Source organism: Idiotropiscis lumnitzeri, chromosome 11 (assembly GCF_059441095.1).
Source record: "Idiotropiscis lumnitzeri isolate Australia: NSW breed Sydney's pygmy pipehorse chromosome 11, RoL_Ilum_1.0, whole genome shotgun sequence".
NCBI classification, from domain to species: Eukaryota; Metazoa; Chordata; class Actinopteri; order Syngnathiformes; family Syngnathidae; genus Idiotropiscis; species Idiotropiscis lumnitzeri.
Genome location: NC_142401.1, coordinates 8393486 through 8416705, shown reverse-complemented (window position 1 = coordinate 8416705; position 23220 = coordinate 8393486). Strand labels below are relative to the sequence as shown.

General features: G+C 40.5%; 1 protein-coding gene across 2 annotated transcripts in view; it reads right to left on the bottom strand.

The window, feature by feature from the left end:
* Positions 1–23220, bottom strand: part of LOC148327219 (low-density lipoprotein receptor-related protein 1-like) — a 95724-nt gene that overhangs the window by 59949 nt on the left and 12555 nt on the right. For both annotated transcript variants that reach the window (XM_088308534.1, XM_088308535.1), the window contains exons 2-6: positions 21092–21214; positions 7721–7858; positions 3711–3830; positions 2694–2822; positions 2337–2600 (exon numbers count right to left, since the gene is read on the bottom strand). In XM_088308534.1, the coding sequence (XP_088164660.1) occupies positions 2337–2600; positions 2694–2822; positions 3711–3830; positions 7721–7858; positions 21092–21214 (774 nt within the window). The remainder of the gene's footprint in view (positions 1–2336; positions 2601–2693; positions 2823–3710; positions 3831–7720; positions 7859–21091; positions 21215–23220) is intronic.

Below are 23220 nucleotides of genomic sequence, written 5' to 3'. Positions count from 1 at the left end.
GAGATAGACAGAGAGGAAAAGAAAGAGAGAAGAGAGAAAGTGGTGAAGTCACATCTGGACAAGCCATCTGTGGCGTACCGAGGTCATGAGTCACTCCAACCTACATCATTTCCTGTATGTTCCCGCCTCCTCCACACGAGGACTATAAACAAAAACCTCCCACTTTGGCACGTTCACAATGTTGAGGGTTGAATGCCTGGTCCACGACCCTCAAATTGTATTCAACAACCTATGCTCCTTTCTCCTCGTGTTGTGTACCCTGAGCATCGGAGAGGCCGAAAGCTTTTGCATGCTCTATGTATTCATAAATGCGGCTTGAATTCTAAACCCATTCAATCAGAATCTCTGATGCTATACCACTTATACTTTTGTGATCTTGAACAGGGTATAAAATATCCTTCCATTAATATTTGAGCAACACAAGGCAGCTGAGAAGTAGTCAGGTGATTGGGTACCGATTTTCTTGAATGTTCTTGTCAACTCATTTTATAGTTTTATTTTGTTTAGTGAACGCAACATTAATTTAAAAACCTTTTTTGTGCTTAACTAAGGAATGTGTTGGGCAGATTGACAAGAAAAGACCACAAAATGTTTTACATCAGTTGGGATATCTGACCACATATGATTATGAACGGAGAGTTAAACACTGAGTTGTGGACCGAGCGCTAGCAACATTTGATTTCAGCTTATGCGCACACATTTAACGATGTTAATCGTTTTTATCTGTAAGAAATGCTTGGTGTCGTTGGCTTGTTTACGTCTGATATCAAAATCCAAGCAGTGGCAGCAGTGGCACATGGCGGGGAGACTAAGAACAATTCAATCTGATTTAAACTTGCGATCTAATTAATCACGCAGGCCGATTTCCGATTCCTATTGGGCAGTTGCCAGATATGAATGTGACAGAAAACAAATCTAGTCGAAGGCCAACAGCAGTTTTATTTCAAAATCTTGCTCTGGATGGATTATTAATACCCAAGCCTGCTTTATGCCTGACCTGCATGAATAATCATATCATAGAATTACTCAGTACTTTCCAAAAAAATATTAAAGAATTAGCTAAAAGAATTATAAATTCCGACCTGTTGCGTTGTAGGTAGTACAAAAGAAATAGTGTGACTGTTTTTCTCAGAGGATGTAAGCATCCAAATCTCTTAATATGAAAATATTGTGAAAATAAAAGCTATGTTTACTATTGCAACGGATAATTGTGTATGCAGACCAGTAATAATCTCATGTGAGCTTCACTGAAGACTCTACACAAGCGTGAATGTGAGTGGGAATGGTTGTTTGCCTGTATGTGCAATGATTGACTGGCGACCAGTCCAGAGTGTACCTCGTCTGTCGCCTAAAGTCAGCTGGGATAGGCTCCAGCTCACCGACCACCCGAATGGGAACAAACAAACAAACAAAGTCGATGAGTGGAGAAATTTCGACTAGTGCAGAAAAATGAAAGTTCACGTTGTCTTGTTCGTGGTATAAGTGACGCAACAACTTTTTCAAGCGACCCGATTTATGAGTTTTTTGCGATACAAACTGATTACCGTTGCTTTGACTTGCGAGCGAAAATTTGAGAGAAAAGCGCCTTCTGTCTGCTTAGCTTAATGCTAACACACAATGCAAAATGCCATTGACGAGCAACGAAACAACATCCACGTAGCGGCTTTATAACGTTCCAAGCCATGGATATTTAAATACAAACGGTGCAGCAACACAATTAGACAGACAATACAACAATAGGCAAATATTTGTGAGACTAAGTGATAATTAACATTACTGCGGTTGTGGAACTATTATTTGTTTGTGTCTGCATGACTATATTACACTGCCCCCTGATGGCCACTCACACCAGAAGGTGCCACAACGATTTAATCATGTTGCAAAAACTTTTTAATTCTTTACGTTCTGTTAAATTGGTTGTAATAAATACATTGTAAATTGTAAGAACATCCTAAATACTACTACTGTCTAAGTTTTTACAAAGTTGAATATTATAGCGTCTATTTTCCTTATAAAAAAAATGACAATATATTTTTTTGAGGCGGGTGAAGCCGGACTAGACAGATGGGATTCCATCCATTTTCATTTGCGCAGAGATGCTTTGAGATGCACACTGCATTTCGAGAGCTGCAAGTCGCTATTGCTTTCTCACTAATTTGAATAAAATACCCGCTCTCCTTTCATAATAATATAATAATATTCCCTTTATTAGTCCCACAATGGGGAAATTCGAGATTCGAACCCAGGCCTCCTGGGGAGACTGGGTCCTGAACGCGGCGCCTTAGACCACTCGGCCATCAAAGCAGGTAAATCACACGCTGATGAGGTGTACTCACGATGCAAGCTGAGAGAGATGTTGATGACTCGCTCCTCAGTGAAGCCCTTAAGATTGGGAATCTTGGCACATTTGAGATGCGTGGACGACGGGGATTCTCCCACATGGATCCAGCAGACTGTTTCCTGAGCGTACAGGAAGTCCATGGCTGTGGTTTGCTTGGTGCTGGTGGACAGCAGGCTGTGGACTGTGGTGCCGCTCAGAGAGGTGGCTTGGATGTTCTGGGAGTTGGCGATCAACAGTACAGGCAGACGGTCCACTGGGACTGGGCAGAACAAACATAAACAAGGGGGACGTGAGCGAAAGACAGAATATTCATACCGTCTGGGCCAAAGTGCCGCCGTCAGCGACTTTTTACCATTCTTGGCCTTGCAGGAGCGGTTGTCCGGCTGCGGCAAATAGCCCTCCACACAGGAGCAAGAATAAGAGCCTTCAGTGTTGGTGCAGGACTGACTGCACGTCCCATACACGTTGCACTCATCGAAATCTGAAAAACACACACCGTGACTCAGCATTTTATGAATTTTATGCAGAATGTGCACGCATATTGTAATGGATTCGGCAAAAGCATCCAATGAGTATACACGGTGCTCGAAATTGTTACCTTAATCACATAATTGCTTAAGTCATGTTTAATAATTTTTAGAAAACAAGAAAAAATAGAATTTCTGTTGGCACTTAGCAATTTATATATATTAAGTGTATTAAAAATGACTTCCACAATTATAAATAAAATGGTTTTTGATATTTAGACTACCTTAGAAACCAGACTTCCATCCACTGGACCATCAAAATTAGCACAGAATTCACCGGTAAATAAAACTGAATGAAAATACTTCATGCTCGTTTCTGAGGGTTCCAGAGACATCAACAACAAGAAAAATACCTGCAATGCTGCTCCTCGCCGGCTTTTAAATCGCTACCCTCTTAATCTGATCTTTTGCCTGAAACAAATTTCCCTTAAAACGTCTTTATCGGAATGAACCCATTTGTTAAGGATTGCTTGAAGTGATTTTCTTGAAAAGTGTGACGTTTTCATTCCTTTTCGCAAAGAATTACATTATTTTACACTTTTCAACAACAGAATGTTTATTTTTTTTCCCCCCGCCATTGATGGTTAACTCTGAGACTTGTTTAATAATTTGAAACTGCAGCCTGAAGTATGGTCATTTTCTGTTAATTCGGCTTAGCTGGGAAACGAGTGAGGATACCTGTCGGGAAAATGACAAACATGCTAAACATCTAGCAGAAACAAGACATAATTATATTTAAAAAATCAATTAACTTCAATCCAATATGTATAATAATTTGGAATAAACTCTACAGATGTGATCTAATCCACATGAAATTTGCATAAACGCTACATATAACTCACCTTTGCATGTTTTTCTATCTGAGCTGATCTCAAAACCAGTTTTACAGTAACAGGCAGGTCCCGCTGGAGTCACTGCACAATTATCCTGACAGCCCATGAGTGAACAGTTGGATATAAATTCTGTGGAGGGAGAAAAAGAGGCGATTGGGGACATTTTTTTTTATTAGAAAGCATCAATAGTGGAGCAAGTGCAAAGACGTACGTGTATCATGGCAGCATATACAATTTTTGTGAAGATGGAAGTAATTAGAGCATTGGTGGTGGTGGTTAAGAGACAATCGGGGGTTTCAATTTACACAAGAATCCATTTGATGTACTGCAACTCAAGTTTAATTCATTCTGCTGGGAACTGGAGCACTTAAAGCTGCCAGTATGCGCATTCTGGGGAATGTTTACAAGTCAGCATGTGTGCTGAAGTGGCGGCATCGCGAATGTGTTTTGAGACGTAACTCCAGCATGTGGCCAGGGTTCTTCTTGTGACAATGTAGTTATTCCAAATAATAAATTTCAGAATAAAAAAAAAAAAACTCCAGAGTCAGCTCAGTAACTCACTACGACTTCAAATGCTATCCTTGGATAAAACGTATTCAAGACGATTGAATTGCACCGACAAGTTGTACTTCCTCAATTGGTCTTCACTTAAATGGCTCATTATTTGACTAAGAAGCGCAGAAATAAATAAATAAGTAAAAGAAATACAAAAAGAGCGCAAAGCAGTGAAGTGAGAAATCAGTCGGGAACCAAATCTGCTTTTTTCAACAATGGAATGTTTTCGAGTATGCTTAGATTTCTCTTTGGGTTCTGATTATGTGTTTTTTTTTGGTCACGTTTGTTATTATGTCGGGCAGCATCAGCAACTACGACTGCACTAAAATAGCTTTCAAACTCCCATCTACATTTTGAGAAAAGGAGTATTACATGCCTATGCCTGAGGCTACGCATATGACAATGTCATCTGCTGCTTTGTTCATTTAAAAAAATAAAATCACATAAAATAAAATAAAGCCAATTTCTGGACAATTTTTTTTGAAAATGCTATAACACCTGAATTTCCCCTCTGGGAATCATAAAGGATATTAAGATCTTATTGCCTTTTATTTGTGAATTTAGTTATGTGTTATTGTTTGTTTTATGCCTCGTGATTTTACGACACAAAATGTTTTTTAGGGTACAAACATTATTCGAGAGCCGACCAAGTTCAGAGCGCAAGCAAATAGAGAGGAATGTTTGGCAGTGCTTATTTAATTTGGTTTCACAATCAAATATTTCTGGTTCAAACTGAACGGCAGAAGTAAGAAATACAACTAGGGAAATCAAAACCAGTCGTAATGAGGAAGCCATGCACAGATTTTAAAAATGACGCATCAAATTCAGAAGGACGCAAACATGCCACAATCACACCTTCCTGACAGTTGGCCATCTCAAGACGGAATCACAACAAGAAATCCTAGTGACTCATCTCTCTTCAGACAGAAACACACGCTCACACACATCTCAGTGTAATCTACCCGTCAAAAGTGACCAGAAAGAAAAATCACATTGACATGCCAATTGTTGCAGCAATGGAAGGCAACGCCTGGATAAGAATTGCTTCGTCAAGAAACCATTTTACAAAAACAAATCTGTTCCCACTTGATTACATAATAACATGACTCATTTGTTTGTCTCCTTTCAGCAATCTTTCAGGGAATGGAAGCCGATGGGATATCAATGGAAAAAGCGTCTGATGAGTAACTTTGCTAGAATGCACAGCGGCCGATTGTGTCGCAATATAGCGAATCCGAAAAACGGACATCAACAAGACGTGCGCAAGACTTGGTGCGCGCTTCCGCGGCTTGCAGGCACAGCTGCAGTTAAAATTACAGACATGGTCGGAATTTTCCAAAACAAGCCTGAGCGCTCGACAACTCAGATGTGTTTAAGGAACGCGACACGGGCAGCAATGTAAACAACCTCATCTGATACATACCACAAATAGTTGCTTTAAAGAAAATACAAGAATGTTCAGATTCTCAGTCACTAATTCCCTTCATATTCAAAATGGATGAACATGCCAATCATGTTGTGTTTTTCTTAACACATGAATTTATAATTATGGATTATCAATGATGAAATTATGCTCTATTTATACTGGTTTTCCCAAGACATCATCATGAATAAAATCTCTGCTCTTTTTTTTTTTTTTTTTTGTGCGCCATGTACCAATCTTAATTTAAATCTGATCATTATTCCTGCTCCAGTGCATTCTTCTAAAGAGCAAAAGGCTACCTCATTAAAACAATTTATGTAAATTTACAGCCATAGGAACATTTAACACTTACTGTCTCTGTCCAAATTTATGATAATTCACTGGAGCCATTTACTGTTACAATTATTTATTTTTTTATTTTTTGGGGGCCTTCCAAATCTGCAGGCAACTTGAGGCGTTATTCTGCCCGTCACAATAACAAAGTGTGGCAGGACAAATTGGAAGGTAAACTAGCTGTCCTACAGGGGGCCGTGATGGACATATTAAAAAAAAAAAAAAAAAAAAAAAAAGGCAGGGCTGCTTGTTTTCATTCTGATCCAAATTGTGCACAAATCTGTAGAAAATAGCGGCGCAAAGATGGTGGAATAAGATTAGTGAAGACAGTGCAAGAGAGGCAGCTTGTCATTACGCCTTGCCAGGCTCCTCTCTTTCGGTTTACGGATCTGAATCATTTAGTAATCAAAACAGTAATGGACCGCTAACGCAGATATGTTATGTCGCATTTTCTTTCTATTGCTATTTTTCCCCACAGTATGAAAAACAGCGCATTCAAATTTGGCTCATGGATATTCGTCGCGTTGCACCCCCTGCCTCGTTAACATATCGACTTTAGGGATGAGCAACTGGTGGTGAGAGGCAACACTCAGTTGAGTGGCTGCATGATTAATTCGTTTTTGTTTTTAGGTTTTGTAAAGCCAATGAGATTCTTCAAAATCATTGATAAACATTTATGTCCCCCCCGCCCCAAAAAAATGTGGGAAGATGGGGGCAGGGGAAATCCCGGGAAAAAAAGGGAAAAAATAAAACATTGAAAGAAAAATATCTGAAAATAAGAATAAGCGGCTTGGATAATGCATGGATGGATGTGAATATGTGGGTCACAAACAGCGAATATGCAGAGGTTGAATGTAGTGTTAAGTTGTAATATCACAAATCACCACTAGATGGTAGACATCTTCATTGTGCTCATAGCAGGTTTTACGCTACGTGAGTGGCCCTAATATTTTTGACAGATCTATACACATATTTTATGTATTTTAACCAAATTAAAATGGCATTTTTGTCATACGTCTGATTAGGAAGTCTGTGACGCTTTGAGGCCCCCTCAGTAGCGATGAAAAATTGAGGCCTCCTTCAGCATTTAAGATTGCCATTATTGAACGCCTTTATAATTACGACCCATTTGCAGCATCTGTTGACACTAAATAGTTGCTCGTCTCAGAATATGTCAGATAAATGAGAGGAGAATCTCCATTTTGGCTGCCCCTTTGATTGACACTCGCTCAATTGTCCACCCACTAAAGCCAAGTAAGGGATGAAGACAACACACGCACAGAGACAATTTCAGTTTGTCAGTTGATGTTGACAAGGTCGATATTTTATAAGCGCAAGCATGGCGCATTGATTGGTTTGGGCCCTGCGCGTCCTTCTGTCGCGATAAAAACTCGCCACTTCTATCAGGGGGTGTGCAGCACAGTTATGATTGTGAGACTTAGCGGAATAAGCCTCTAGCGTGATATCACGATCTAAGCCTTCAGTTTTCTCATAAACATATAGACAGTACATCTGAACCCAGCGCGCTCTGATATTATCACCCTGATATGGGGAATAAATTTACGACCATTACTTGACTGTTGTGGCACAGCAGGGAGATATCAACATTGGGAATATGAAGATAAGCGCACGGCTGGTATTAATAACGAAAGAAGAGGTGTCATCAAATGTTGAGGATGAATATGACAAGTGAAAAAAGGGTTGATACCTCGGCAGTGAGGTCCCTCGTCCCAGCCGTCGGTACAGTCTGGAGCCCCGTTGCACAGTTTGCTCATGTGGATGCACAGCTCCGTCCCGCCACACTGGTACTCATTGGGCGGGCACTTGAGCACAGCGCTGTGCGGGCCTGAGGGAGACAAACACAAATGTGGTCAACTTAAAAGGTTATCAGCATCCTGTTATAATGACCAAATATATATACACATGGTATACCCGGCGTCAAGAGGTCGCCTCAAGGACCACATGAGTGGCCCCCGGGTTTGTTCTAAAAATAGCTCAAGGAAGATGGAACATGGTGATTATGTAGGAAGCTACACCCTGAACTGGTTGCCAGTCAATCGCAGGGCACTTAAAGACGAACAACCATCCGCACTCACGCTCAAACCTAGGGGAAATTAAGAGTGACCAATCAACATGCAATGCATGTTTTTGGAACGTGGGAGGAAACCGGAGTACCCGGAGAAAACCCACGCAGGTACAGGGAGAACATTCAAACTCCACTCCGGAGCTGGAATCGAACCCACAACCTCTCACTGTGAGGTCGTCGTGCTGACCAGTGGCACACCGGTCAAGTCCGTCTGCTTGCGTTTACTCCCGAGGTCAATCATATCTGGTAGAAATGGCATTTTCCACAGTTTTTTTTTTTTTTTAAAGCATTTCATCCATGCAACCTTCACAGACTTTGCTCGGGTCAAATGCCATCAGCTCAATTGTCGACCACCAATTTGTTTGGATTTTAAAATCACCTTCCCCAATTGACTGTAATGAAAAACTCTCATTAACTTAACAAATTATTACGCCCCCGCAATGTGCCAGATTTTTAAGCAATTGCTTTTATGGCTTTACAGTATACAAAAAAGTCCCATTTTTGACTTGAGCGCCTTTCAGTGTCGTTCCACAAGTCACAACATGTCAGGCGACACTGAGGGCTTGTATGTAGTCGCAGTGATACATTTTGAAGAAACTTTTCAGTCATCCAAATGAAAAAATAAGAAATCAAAACAATAAACCAAATGCAATTTTCAAGCCTTGGTAACACTTTGATTATTTTTTTTTCAGTCAAGTGTAACAAATGACAGCTTCTACCAACAAAAGATGAAATTATTGGACAATGCTGAAGTCTTACAGATTTAATATGGAATGATTTGGTGATTAAGATGGCCACATTCCAGCACGTTCAAGTCACCGACCGATTGAGCTCGAGATGATGCGGCAATGGAGCATCGACCAACAGCCCCTGGACCCGCGGCTGTCGTGTTCTTGAGCTCCTTCTGCATGTGTCACGAAATATTTGTGCGTGCCACATTCACTGCTGTGGTGTTCTAAAATGTTAAGAACGCATTTTGTGAATATTCATTTACGGCCATAAATAAGATTCCGTTTCTTCTTCTAAATGAACGTGAATCTGCCTACATCTTTCAAACACCCCTGTGTAAATTCTTGTGTGACAGATTATTCAACTCTGAAGTTTGTTTGACCCCAGAAGAGTTATTCTCTCCGAAATGGTCGACCTCAGCAGCACTCCACGATAAGAGGTTCTGCTGAGACTCTTTCCTGGGCACGAAGGGTTTCCCACAGCCTTAATGAAAAAGTGATGAGCCTCTACAACACTCTGGGCAGTCAGGCGTGATTCATATTTTATGAGACAATAAAGTCACTTAAATAATAATGAGATGACAAGTGTTTGTGGACAAAAAATGCTTAAATTGAACTTGCTAATGTGTGTGAAAATGGCTTAAGATGTTGTCAACCAAAATATTTTGTCTCTTAAGCAATTCTTGATTGCCTCTGAACTTCTTTTTATTCAAATTATTTCACATGGTGGTTGAAATGTGGTTGAAATGATTTTATAAGCAACATTTTAGAAGAAGAAGAAGCAACCTTCCCCTTTTCGGGGATCATCACAGCAAATCAATTGCATGTTATTTTTGGCGTGATTCCAGATCCGCCATGATCAGGATTTGAACCCCCTTTACATTAAACTGACTTCAACTTTCATACACAAAACCGTCAAAAATGTCGACCAGCTTCAGCACTCCAGCCCGGCCAAATCCAATCTTTAACTTATTCACACCCAGCCGAGTAAAAAAAAAAAAAAAAAAATGTATATTTGACGTCTTTAGCCGTCAATGGCAGTAAATGAGTTAACCTTACGTAAAAGTAACCCAATCTCCTCAAAACTCACAGCCAAGTCAGTTAGGAAAACAACTCGGCATTTTTGAGAGTTTTCACTGTACAGCAAGATTACAGAGTAACCACAAGGCTGACATACGCAATCCCACTGTGGCCATAGAAGAAAAGTCGCAGAACTACAAATACACTATTATCCCCTCAATGCATCTACAGCATGCACGCATTCACACGGAGACGAAACACCCACAAGAAGCATGCCAGTGAAGTGACATGGAGGCATGCACGCTGGTGTTTGCCCAGAGATATCTTTGGGATCTCCAAGGTGGAAAATATATCTCGTAAACACCAGTCTGGGCAGACTTTCTCGAATTCCTCAAAAGGTCTTTGCAGCTTGAATTTAAGAAACAAGTGAATAGACGGCCACAATCAAAGCGAAGAGTCTTTTTCGACTTTTTTTCCTGGCTGAGGTTTTGGTGCCTGGTGACTCGGACCAGTTTTTCATCCACAAAAGGACAAATGACTCAGCAAGAAATCTGTCCTGTTGCCCACCATTTTGTGGAGACTCTCCCAACGGCTGTCACATACTTTCCAAGTCGAAAGGCTGTGCGACATGATTAATGAACAAAACAAAGGCACACAATGTTTTTCTTTTCTTTTGAAGTACGATTCATCATAGCAACTAATCTATGAACCATGTTCGCTAAGATCATTGTTTGCGAAGACTGGGGGAAAAAAGCATCTTTTAAAGGAACAGAATGGTTCTAATTCATTTTCCAGCATTTGCTTTGTCAGTGCGTTTAAGGAAAAAAAAAGTGCGAACATCAATGGCATCTGATTTCCTGAAAAATGTTTTAAGATGATTAAGCGTCATAACAGTGTCATAAGCTGTAGACTGCCACATTGTCCATTTTGGACGTGTCACATGATCCCTGTGACATTTTGCGTGCTGTACGCGAGACTGTTCATTTCGGAATTGTTTACCGGTCGATTGTGTGATAAAAATGGCGGATGTCATCGTCAAAAATTCACATAATTTACATATCACGCCGACCATCAGGTTTCATTTTCTTCCTAGAAGAAAGGGGGGGTGGAGAGACAGTAACAGTGCAATGGTGGACAAAGCAGTTAGCCTGCGACGTCAATCATAAAATAAAATTAAAAAAAATAAAATAAAAATAAAAAAAACATTATCACCAAAATATATTCTCTGAAATGATTAGAACACATCTCACAATATTTTGAAGGATAGTCACGTCGTAAGGTTGTCTGTCCATATTTGCCTGGCTCAGTGTCAAAAAAAAAAAAAAAAGTCTCATAGTCACAAAATTTCTGTGGATATTTCTAAAAAAAATATAATAAGCATTGTCTGAAAATATTTGAACAAAACTTGCAATATTTTGGAAGCTAGTCACGTCGGAAGCGTTATAAGGAGAAAAGGATGAAAATACCAGAAGACTGTGGTGTTGTATGTTAACACAATCGTATCAGGCTGATGTGTGACGTTCTCCCCCGTGCTGGCTCTCCTGTCGCTAAGCTGCCGATTTAACACGGGACAACAAAGCCCCCCATTCTGGATTAATACATTTTATAAAGAACAGGGAGCCATAATCACAGCCGGCTGTGGCCTTGCCATCAAACAGCTGATCCAAGTCCACTTATGTTTGGCCATGGGATTAAATATGAGGGGAAAAAAATCAAATACAAGGTGTTGATTAGTAAGCTTTAGATATGCCGCTGGGCTACATCGAGAAAGCAACTGGCCGGATGTTTTTCATGTTTTTAGCTGTTCATTACACCACCAGTCATATAGGCGTGAGTACTAGGAACCAGTCCGAGGCGATAGAAGGCAAACTTTTGCTCGCACAAGTAAGAAAAAAGTGCAAAATATAATCAGAAATTTTCACAAGGTCTGAAGCAAACATCGACAAGAGTCGTCCTTCAGAGGCCACATGGAATAGATTTTTCCTGGGCATGTGTTACGACGAATAAATGTGCGTTCAATTACCAAAGTAAGAAAACAATTGAAGTGATGGAAAAGGAAAGAGAAAGAATAGGGGAGCCTCGCAGGAGCTAATTGAACAGCTCATTCATAGGAAGCGGTCCAAAGTCCCACAAGGCCCCATTCTTCCTTGTGTGAGCTGGCAGCAGATAGCAGCGCTGCAACGGTGGAAATGGCTGTTAATTTAAAGCAAACGCGGCCTTTTATTCAATATTCCTCTGTGGTGATGAAGCGAGGTTATCTGGCACAAATGCTGTTGTCGTCAATTGATTAATATTTTCCGAGGGACAACCAGAAATTATTGGAAAAGCTTACGCTCTTAGTAAAAGATGTCAGCCGAATGTTAGAAATAACGTGTAATTTCCAAAGTGTAGCCGAATTTGCAAATTTCCCCATTGTGGGACTATTAAAGGACATCTTTATCTTTTTCTTTATCTTTAATGTCGTCCGAGTTTAGATGCGGAGGAATTTAACAAATCCCTTTTCGGCTGAAACCATTGCGATTGTCAAATCTTTGGTAGGGCAAAAAAAAAAAAAAGTTTTTAACACATTTACTGCCATTGACGGCTAAAGACGTCAAAAATCAATTTTATTTATTGTTTTGATCAGGTCATGTTAAATAACACGTACATGATTAATGTGACTGCACTGGCTTCAATTTTTAATGTCCGGCCTTCCTGTGTGGAGTTTGCATGTTCTCCCCGTGCCTGTGTGGGTTTCCTCCGGGTACTCCAGTTTCCTCCCACATTTCAAAAAACATGCATGGCAGGTTGATTGGACACTCTAAATTGCCCCTAGGTGTGAGTGTGAGTGCGGATGGTTGTTCGACTGGCAATCAATTCAGGGTGCCCCCCGCCTACATCCCGAAGACAGCTGGGATAGGCTCCAGCACCGCCCCGGGACCCTTGTGAGGAGAAGCGGAACAGATAATAGATGGATGGCTGGCTAATTATTGTTTAATTGTGTTGCTCATGTTGGACTGTGTTTATCGCACAGTTCCCTTGGACTCTTTGAATGTTATGTCACACACAAAAAAACCAAAAAAAAAAACAGCTAAGCAGGTGCTCAATCTACTATTTCAGCCAAGCAAACAATTCTTCTATCAAAACAAGACATGGCACAAGACAGACACCTGGCACGCGAGGAGTCATTAAGTCGCTGCACACAGAGGTGGATCACATGCTCCAACGGCCGGCGTGATGGAGTCACGCCACGCGAAATAAAGCCATTGTTTGATCACCTAAGTCGGCCGTGGCCTCATACAAATCACATTGAGCTGCCCGTGTTGTAAGCGATGTCATGTGCAAACCTCCATCAGAAACAGTGGCACGGCCACAAGTGCTAGGGCCACGAGACACAGACGTGAGATGGGGGGGTGATTGATAAATATTGGCACACACGGTCTAGGATTTCATTATACTTCTGGAACTTTCGTGGTCTTGTGAAAAATTGAAAACCACATTTAGCTTATTTATGGACTTTATGGATATTTTGCACAATGCACGATACACTTGGAGACTGGTTGCGCGATTGTGATGTGGTCTTGCAATACTTAAAGTGAGTTCACAGTACTTACAAGATGAGGAGGCGGTCTTTTGGTGATAGACACTGAAAATATGATATGTCCAGATTCCTGGCACATTACACTCCATAATTACAGTATGTGAGAAATACTGGAATGGAAATTATGTTTGTACTTTTCTACAAAATTTGCCAACAATTAAAGGGGAAGTCACCTCCCCAAAAAAATCTTTGCAATAAAATGTTTTATGAGCTTCCACTCATCCAAACATGGCATTGTGATTAATATTGTGTTTGTGGAATATGAGTTAAGCAGCAAAAGCCACAATTTTTAGCCATCTCACGGCGGCCATTTTCCTTTTTCTATCGACTGTAAATGACAGCACAGTTGCTCAGGGCTCAGGTAATGACCGATCACAGCTCACCGGTTTTCTGATGCTGAGCCATGGGTTGCCGTTAGCTGAACCCTGAGTAACTGTGATGTCATTTTCGGAAATGGCCGCCCCCTGAGATGACTAAAAATGGGTGGGATTTACTGCTTATCTTGTTTCCCGCAAACGCAATATTAATCAGAATGCCGTGTTTAGACTTGTGGAGGTGCATCGAACATATTCTTGTAAAGAAAATTTTGGGGTTGACTTCCCCTTGGACATTACCATATTATTATTTTTATTTTATTTTTTTACAAAAAGATTAAATGGGGAAAAAAAAAAAAATCAAGTAAATTTAAATGATACACAGTTTAAGGCTCTTATTTTCTCCCGGGGATATTCCTCATTTATAACGCTGAACTCGACTGGGAAGTAACTGACAAGTCATTTCAACTCTAAAGGTCTCTCCTCATTGTGAGCACATTTCAACTTCATTTGTCAAAATACGAGCGTGCAAATTGATATTGAGATGACTTCTTCCAACTACAAGAGCAGTTTATTAGTCACAGATTATATTATTCAGACGCCACTCTTCCGACAACACCCACACATTATGCCTGACAGTGGTGAAACCATACTCGCCATGGCAACAAGTGTCACTGGATTCTCTAACAAGAATCTATATAAAAGGAACATTTCCCAAATATATGCTCTCCCAACACTTTCAACATGGTTTTGATCATCCAATATAATCCTTCCACTTTTTTCTTTCCCACAGATGTCAGCCAACCAGATGACGATGAATAATTGATCATGCTGATCCGCAAATATACCTCATAAATAAATAGTGCTGCACCAGTTTAACGTCATGGCCATAATGACACACTAAAATATTTTTTTCTGACCACTGAAGATCAGGCCATCACTGACCAGCTGGCACGATTTGCCTGTAACGCCCATGGCCTGAATGACGCATTCGTGGATGAAGCAACTAAATTCTGACCTGGCGTCATCATAAAACTGTTTGACGAGCATCCACTGACTGCCTTGCCAATAAAAAAAATAAAATAAAAAAAACTAGGCGGAAAAAAAAAAGATGGGTGGAGTGTTTCGTTAACCTCACCATATCGGAGAAAAAAATACATTTAATTTTAAATGAAAATGAACAAAAGCATAACAACAAAATATCTGTGTTTGACACACCATAGTATTTAGAAAAATAAAACATTAACACGGTTTATTCATTTAATTTTTTTCAAGTTTGGCGGGCCGGTTTAAATCGTTTAACGGGCCGCATGTGGCCCCCGGGCCATAGTTTGCCCACGCCTGGTCTGAGACATCCAAGATGTGTCCGGAAAGTTCCAGACAGAATGTTATTAAAGTCCAAATTACAAGTTTTCCCCTTCAGTACTGGACCAACAATCAACCAGAGCAGCTCTCAAAGAGAACCCGAGGCCTTTTTTTCATTTAGTGTCCGATAAGAGACGAGAGTTGTGAGCTCGCTACCCCGAGACTCCGCACAGACTGGAAAATACAACACAACACTCGCTTCTCGATAACTTTAGACGTTGTACTGCAGCGTGAGTTATTTCTTTTCAAATCACTTTGCTGTAATCCGCTTTTACCATCACGATACGGGATATTCGTGAATAACCTTTTTCACAAATTGTGATGGAAAAACAGTTTGATACCGATCTGATCAAAACTTCCATTTCTCGCAACTTACTTTTAAGTTTACCCCTGTGCTAAATTTTTCTTCACGCTGCACTTGACAGTTGGATCCTTGGTTTCTAGCAGCTCGCCCCCCTCCCCTGCTCTTCAAAAATATCAACACCACATTTGCAATCCTTCACGGGGGGACGGGAGGATGGGCAGGAGGGGGCGGCGGCGGGGGGCTCCTGGCAAGGTCACAAGCCAAGCAGGAAGCCCAAATCCAGCTCAAAAAAAAAAAAATGCAGCAGCTCGACTTCTCCTTGGGAGGGACAAACCACTGAGCAAATACATCTATCATGCAAAAGTAAACGAGATTTATTCAGGAGAAAAATCAGCAGCTATCCCAAGCAAATAAACAGACTGTACAATATTAGTGTAGGTTATGGAAGAGGAAAAACAAACAACGCCACTTTGGAATTCAGCGCTGATGTTTGATGAACGACCAGCATTCATCCACAATTTTGTAATTCATCATTCATCGGCAAAACGAAACATGCCCAACAATTTACCATATTCAGCCGATCATGCAGCCAATGTCAGATTCCCACTTTAGGACTGTGAGAGTGATCGGTCTGCTTTTCTCGTTCCAGCGTGACTCTGAACATGATAAGTACGGCTCCAACTTAGCACAACAAAACTTTTCTTTACGAGGACACATTTATTTGCGTCATGAATAATTGAGAAGATTTACTTCTATTGTATAAATTGAGCGCCAAACAGTTGTGTATATCACGATTAGAAAACAAAAGGGGGGCGAACCAATACAATATTCATTTGTGTTTATCTCAGAAATCTAATTAAAATCAGTGTTAACATGACGGCGGAGATTTCCACTCGCAAGGCGGGGAAAAGGTGGCCACTAGAGGCCATCTGCTGCAATAACATTCGGCCTCTCCGTGCCTAATTATTGCAAACAGATGTGGAATGATAATGCCTTTTCAACCGTGTGATCTTCAGCAGAACCAGGTGGCTGACATCCCATTTAAGAGCCGTGCTCATGACAGGTAAGGGGGAGGGGCAAGAGAAGACCAATGTTTCAAGAGATTTTCAAAGCACCGTCACACAGACGGGCTGGACGTCGTCATGCCGAAAGATCGCGCCGTCAGTTCAAACCAGATGTTCAGCGTCTATGTTAATGCCTTGACAATAATATTTCGGCTCCTCTTGCACGCACGGCTGTATTCTAATCTCCGCTGTTGAATCAGGCCGTCTCTTGTGTCCCCTTAGAGTGCCTCTGGCCTTCCCCAACAGTGTCTGTGGGGAGCCCTGCTGGGATTACATAATGATCTTTTTTTTTTTCCGCCCCCTTCAATTTAAACCCCTGACACGCTTTTCTTGGCTGAACACAGTCTGGGCCCTCTTGTCCTTCTTCAGGGGGGCAGCTTTGGCCAGACTTGTCTAAAAATGGCCTAGACTGGTGGCTGGCGGACCAGCACACCCTGAAATATTGTGTGTTGTATATGCCGACATTTCGATGTTGCTTCTGTTTGTCGAAGCATCGCTGATACGAACATGAGGATGAAATATCCTGAACTTTAGAGATGATTTTCATTGATAAAGGTAGGGAAATGTGTTTTGTGCTATTAATAATTGTTTCCTGGAAAGACGATGTACGATTGTCTCAACGGCGCCTCTGCTGGTTGCAGTCAAACAAACTAATTCTTCACCATCAATTTAATCAATTCACATCATTCTATAATTTGATCAACATGTTTCCATTTAAAAACTAGAATGGTAATCAGCAAAGCACAAACATAATATGCAGGGAATAATTCCACTCCAATGCTGCAGGTGGCAGCACTGTGCAAGTTTTCCCAGCATTTCCACATTTGGCTTTGTTACAGATTGAATTCATATTCTATAATGAAATTAATCATTTTTTTAGACAATTTGACTTTGTTTTTAAATAAGCAGTGGAGAAATTTAAGCACAGTGAAACTTTCCTGCTCCATTGTAACAATCAGCGGGATTTGGTGGGTCACTGCCTGACTGGGCACAATTGTAAGCGGCCTACAAAGGATCAAAAAAGATATTTGGATTCTTCCTGCTCTACTTAGACATAAATTTGTCCTGCAATATTTAGGAGACTAACCGACCAATTAACAAACGGAGATGAAAACAAACTTTAATGAAAGGCATGCCTTTGCATAAATTATGCATCTACAAGGTTCTGTCACTTTCATGTCAAGGTTTTTGTCTGTGATGAGCAATCTGGGCCCGTTGCTTCAAGGCAACAGTGTCAAGATCAAACAGTTCACTTCCTCTCTCAAATCTAAGCATCATAACCGCCGGCTGGGGTCAACCGTCGGGTACATGACACCGCAAACGCAGAACAAACCCCCAAAAAAATCATTCTCATTTCATTTTTGAAGTGATGCGAGGCAGCGTTACTTTTGCAGGAAACTCTTTTTCTTTACTGCGATTTGGAAATTGGGCTTCCTAGCAAGAGTCAATATCCTAAAGCAGCATTATACTTTTTACGTTTCTAAGGTCACCTTGCTTGAGATGTGGGACTGCAGGGCCGAAATTAATTCTAGAAACCGAGGAGCTCAAAAAGGCCTCACACACGACCTTTGGGCTGCCCTTTGAATGACGAAGCTTGGCTTATTGTTGACCAGGAATGTATATCTGTATAAAAGGGCTTTTGCCCAAACAACCGTTCAGTTTTTGTTGTCCTCTGTCAGTATCCCTCTATGCCAGTGTGGCTCAGCACCCCGACTTACAAAGAAGAGCATTGTGAGAAACACAGCAGCTGCAGTGGACAGTGGCTGACTTCACTCGCAATGGCCAACCCGATCGACAAGGGCCACTCTGAAACTGCAGCCACGTAAGGAATCAATAAACCATCCTTATGCATCAGTTTCATCATAAAAAAAAAAAGTCAACGAAATGAACTTGACTTCACGCTGTTGGTAGTGGAAAATCTGATGAGTCAGAGACAGGCCATACACCATAAGGACAAAAGTATGATGACGGGAAGGAGTGGATGGTAGTCCACAGCTCCAAAGATAACCATAATTACAGTTCATTCAAACTCATATAGCTTTAACTGAGTTTGCTTTTTAGAAGAATTATCAAATGACGTGAAACATAATCCCCTTTGTCCGTTGCGTGGTGTCTATTCACTCACATTTGACGCTTTTCCATTGGCAAAATGAGGGACTAAATCAAGCACCTGGTTGTTCATTGGTCAAGCAGATTGGTCATCAATCATGCTAGCTTGACGTGTTTGTGGCTTAGCTTTGGATGCGAAGTATCATTCACCGTCTCGTCTCTGTCACGGCAGCACATTTCCTCAGCCCTCATTGTCCGCTTGAATAAAATTACGATAATATTTGGTCTACTGGGCACATTACACCATTTATAAGCCGCACGCACATGTTACACTGATCGCAACGTCCCCTGGGGTGTGTACACGTTAGCTAAAGCTAAACTTCGGCAGTTCTTCTTGTTTCCCAAAACAAAGAAAATATGTACCTGCGAGGACTATCGGATGACCTAATTGTATGGGTTACTGCCATTTTTAGTCTAAAGTTACACTTTTTTGATGGCTTAAAAATACCATAATAGTGTTGCTAATTTCCATTAGCTAGCACAATTTTGCCATTTCCAATACACATATTATACAATGTGTTCAAATTAAGACAGCAAACTTGTTAGGCTAATGATAATGCGGTGTCGAAAGTCATTTTAATGAACATTCACGACAAATGGCTTGAAACAAGAAATCTCTTGCCTCTCAATTGAACAACTGCGAGCTATCTGCTAAACTAAACATTACATGTTGAAAGAAGGCAGAATACGTAAAAGTATGCGATAAATCAAATCTGCCAACCTTACAGTGGAAATTATTGAATGGAAAGAGCACAAAGTCAAATGTAAAATAACATTTGACAAGTGAAATGAATGCTTGGGCTTATGCTAGCTTTGCTTTTTCATCTGATTCGTTGATTCTGGGAGTTTTTGAATTAAACGATAAAAAAACGGAGCGACCAATACTTTCCGACAGCTTGTCAACCCCATCTTCAGAATCTGAAGACGACCCCGTTGGGCCAGTGACGTCATGTCCCATACACTTTAAACGCGTTAAAAAGAAAGAGAACTTGATGCTCCCGCATTGATAGTGCGGCTCCTTCTGATGTGTTCAACGTGACGTCCTTTTCACAGTATCCCGCGGGTGTATTTTGAAGTGGAAATCCAACCATCGTCTATAACAGCTTTCTTATAAGGTGTGTCCGTGGGACTTTTTGTACATTCATCCTTTGTTCTACTTCATCTCAAAAGTGTTTGATGGGATTGATGGGGATGGGCTGCAACAGAAAAAGGTTCTTCCTTAAACTGTCCCCAGAGTGGAGACCAAAACGTCTTTTCAAGAAAAATTGGGCGTCGGAGGTCCAAAGAAACTTCTGATTGATCAAAAGGTATTTCTCAACACTTTTGCCCGCATAGCGTAAGGTCCGTCCGTCTCTGACTCACAACTTTTCCACTACCGCAGTGTGAAGTCAAGTTCCTTCAGCGCGCTATTCCCATAAGTGTTGTTTTTCAGAAGTTCTGGCAGAAGCGAGACGTCGAATGAGACAAGGGATGCAGTCACTGTTGTCTCTGTCCCAGATAGAGACATGCAGGCTGCCTCGCCCACGGATGAGGAGAAAGAGGAAAGAGCAGGTTGTGCAAAACAGCAGGTTTCTCCATTGCTGTGGGCGCGTCTTTTAATGACTTCCAGACCGACTCGCTTACAGTCTTTGCGTCTAGACTTCGACTTGAGGCTTCACCCCGGCCTCGATGCCAGCCCTCCAAAAACATGTCAAACGTACCCACACACGCACACACAAAGACACGCACTTTTTCCCCTACGTCCAAACGTTCGGTCCTTTTGGAAAACTACTTCTGAAAAGCTGACCAGAGACATTGCAGCTCTCATTCCCTCGCCAGCCTGAGAGGATTTCATCTCTAATGTTGACTTTGAAGCCAGGGCTGTCTTTTTTTTTTTTTAGTGCATTCAGTTTGCATTTGTCTCATTAACCGCATCTAATGTGGCACAGGGAGAAAAAAGGAAATACCAGAAATCCCGGTTAAAAATAAATAAATTAATTAATTAATTACAACAACAAAAAAAAATCGCAAATTGTTCCAAGACCATGAGATTTAAGGCAAAATGACCTCTATGGGGAGCAAACAAAACATCCCTTTGTTTTCACCTGTCACACCAAATAAATCAAAAAAAGTCTACCAATCTAAGTCAGTCAGAGTGCGTTAAAAGGAACAAATATTGAAGTAGACTGAGGAACACAATTTAGCTTAAATGTTCCTTCTCAAGCTGCATTACATTCATTTGTCAGCATTATCGATGTGTGTCACACTGAGTGGCGTGAATTAAAAAAAAAAAAAAAAAAAAAAAAAGAACTGAAGCCTCTTGATGTACGTAAATTACATGATGCCCATATTTAGAGTTGGAGAAACATTTTGTTCCACCAAAGCTCCAATTATGTACTCTGAGTGCTTAAATGTCAGCCAAGGTTGACTTTGATGTAAATGCAGGCAGATCCGCACAATCGGAGTAAACAAAAAATTTTTTTAAAAAAGTACGCCTTCAGTGTAGACTTTTTTTTTTTTAAACACTTACAAACATCCGGCTCCTCGTCTGAACCGTCTGGACAGTCTTTCTCGCGGTCGCAGCGCCATCCCTTCGAGATACACGTCACGCCATCTTTACACACAAACTGCTTGGGGCTGCAGGTCTTTGGAGCTGAAAAAGGAACAAATCAGAATATATTCAAACACGACAGAACAATCATCCTTTTGTGTCAATGATATTTATTCGTGAGGTTTCAAGAGCCAGAGGCGTCTGTTTCGATCTTTGCCCCTGGCTCTAATTAAACTGAGGACAGTTGCTTGCTGATGGAAAGGAAAAGTGGTTACATAATAAAAATAAATAAATTGGAAAAGTTTTGCATCAACTTGATGCTGCTCGTAGGTCATTGCTCCCAATGCTACAACGCAACGATAACAAATAACATCCCCTTCAGGGGTCATGTGGAGGGCTAGTCGTTTGATATAACTAAATAACTTTTTATGTAATCGTAAATAAATTGTATAACTTAAATGACCTGCAAACTGGAGGTGCAGCATTTAATCGAGAAATAATCGATTATCAAATTGCTCATTATTTTCAATCTTTTGATAATCGTTTATATCCTTTTTCATTTCTATTTGTCCAAATATTTGGAATTCCAACTTTCCAACTGTAAATATTGTCCGATTTCTGCAGTCCTCCATGAAAGCAGACCGATTATGTATTTTTGTGCGGAATAAAAATGAAAAAGTAGTTTTTACTTTTGGGGAAGAATGATCAACACTTTTACAATTTTTGACATTTTAAGGACCTAAAGAATTACTGGCTCATAATAAATTTAGGCCAAATTGGAAATTTCTTTAAAAAAAAAAAACAAAATCGACACATTAGTACATTTTTTAAAAAATATTTGTTAGTTGCAACCCTAATACAAATAATGTAAAAATATTAATAATATTATTAATATAAATAAAAGAGACACCTCTCAATCATTATCAGCGACAGCAGCCATGCCATCCAATAACATGTTTAAATTTAAATGTTAGATATTGCAAAGACTTCTGAAGCAGGCAAATGAACGTCTTCGGGCATTTTTGCAGCTCTGCTTGAATACGGATCGTTTTAATCATGTCGTCTGTATGCAGAACCTTTGGAGAACTGCTTTTACGACACCATTGGCTTTAACGCAGACCTGCCCGTCCCTACTATAAACCCACACATGCATTGCTCGATACTCACTCGCTTTACCTATGTCATATTACCAACCATTGTGTCACGACATGGTTTCGTGAGGTATCAATCCAAATTCTTGCTTGATTAATATCCAATAAATCAATAAGCACACACAGGCAACATGAAGTGAATTTGGGCTTTAGCGAATTTCCTTTCATAAGACGTTGTCAGTGACTAATGAATGGCCGTGTGACAGTGACAAAGCAGCCAGCCTTATGAAAGTTTCACTTTTTCCTTGTCACTGCCATTATTTATATCCATCCATTACAGTGAAAAGTGTTTTTCTTTATTATATAGGACTTATTATAACAGCTCAAGGTGAAAATCACCTCCCCGTCTGCTGTGTACAGCAAACTTCCATTTATCGTAGGGGGATTAATTACAGAAAATCTGCACCATAGAGAGACCATATAAAGGATATTTTAAGTTTAATCCCTCCGACACATTTCAATCTTTTAACTTAAAAAAAAGTAAAAAAAAGTATTAATTAGCACCTCGTTTTATTTTCTCGCTGTCAAGAAATTAAGGATTGTCATATAACATCACTTTGAGGAAAGAGAACACGCTCATTTGCACAGTTTTTAAATAAGAAGCAAAGTTGAAATTTACTCCAAAACTGACACACTAATAAAAAGAGAATGAAACATTTCGAATGAAGGCCTGCTCACTTAATGCTAACATGGACAAGCAGAACTTAAACCATGACCCGGTTCCAAAAGCCCCAGAGTCTTTACTTCTGCTCCTGATTGTGGTCCTCAAATGGACCTCAGTGGGTTATAAACATGTCAAACCCTTGATAGGAGCTTTTTCATCTCACCGTGTTTCACACAGCCTGGCCAGAATAAAAAAAAAAAAAAAAACATTTAGAAATACTGCTGAAACCACATATTTGTTTGGGCCTCTGATGGGAAAGTGCGCTCTCATCGTGCGCGGATGATGGGATGAAG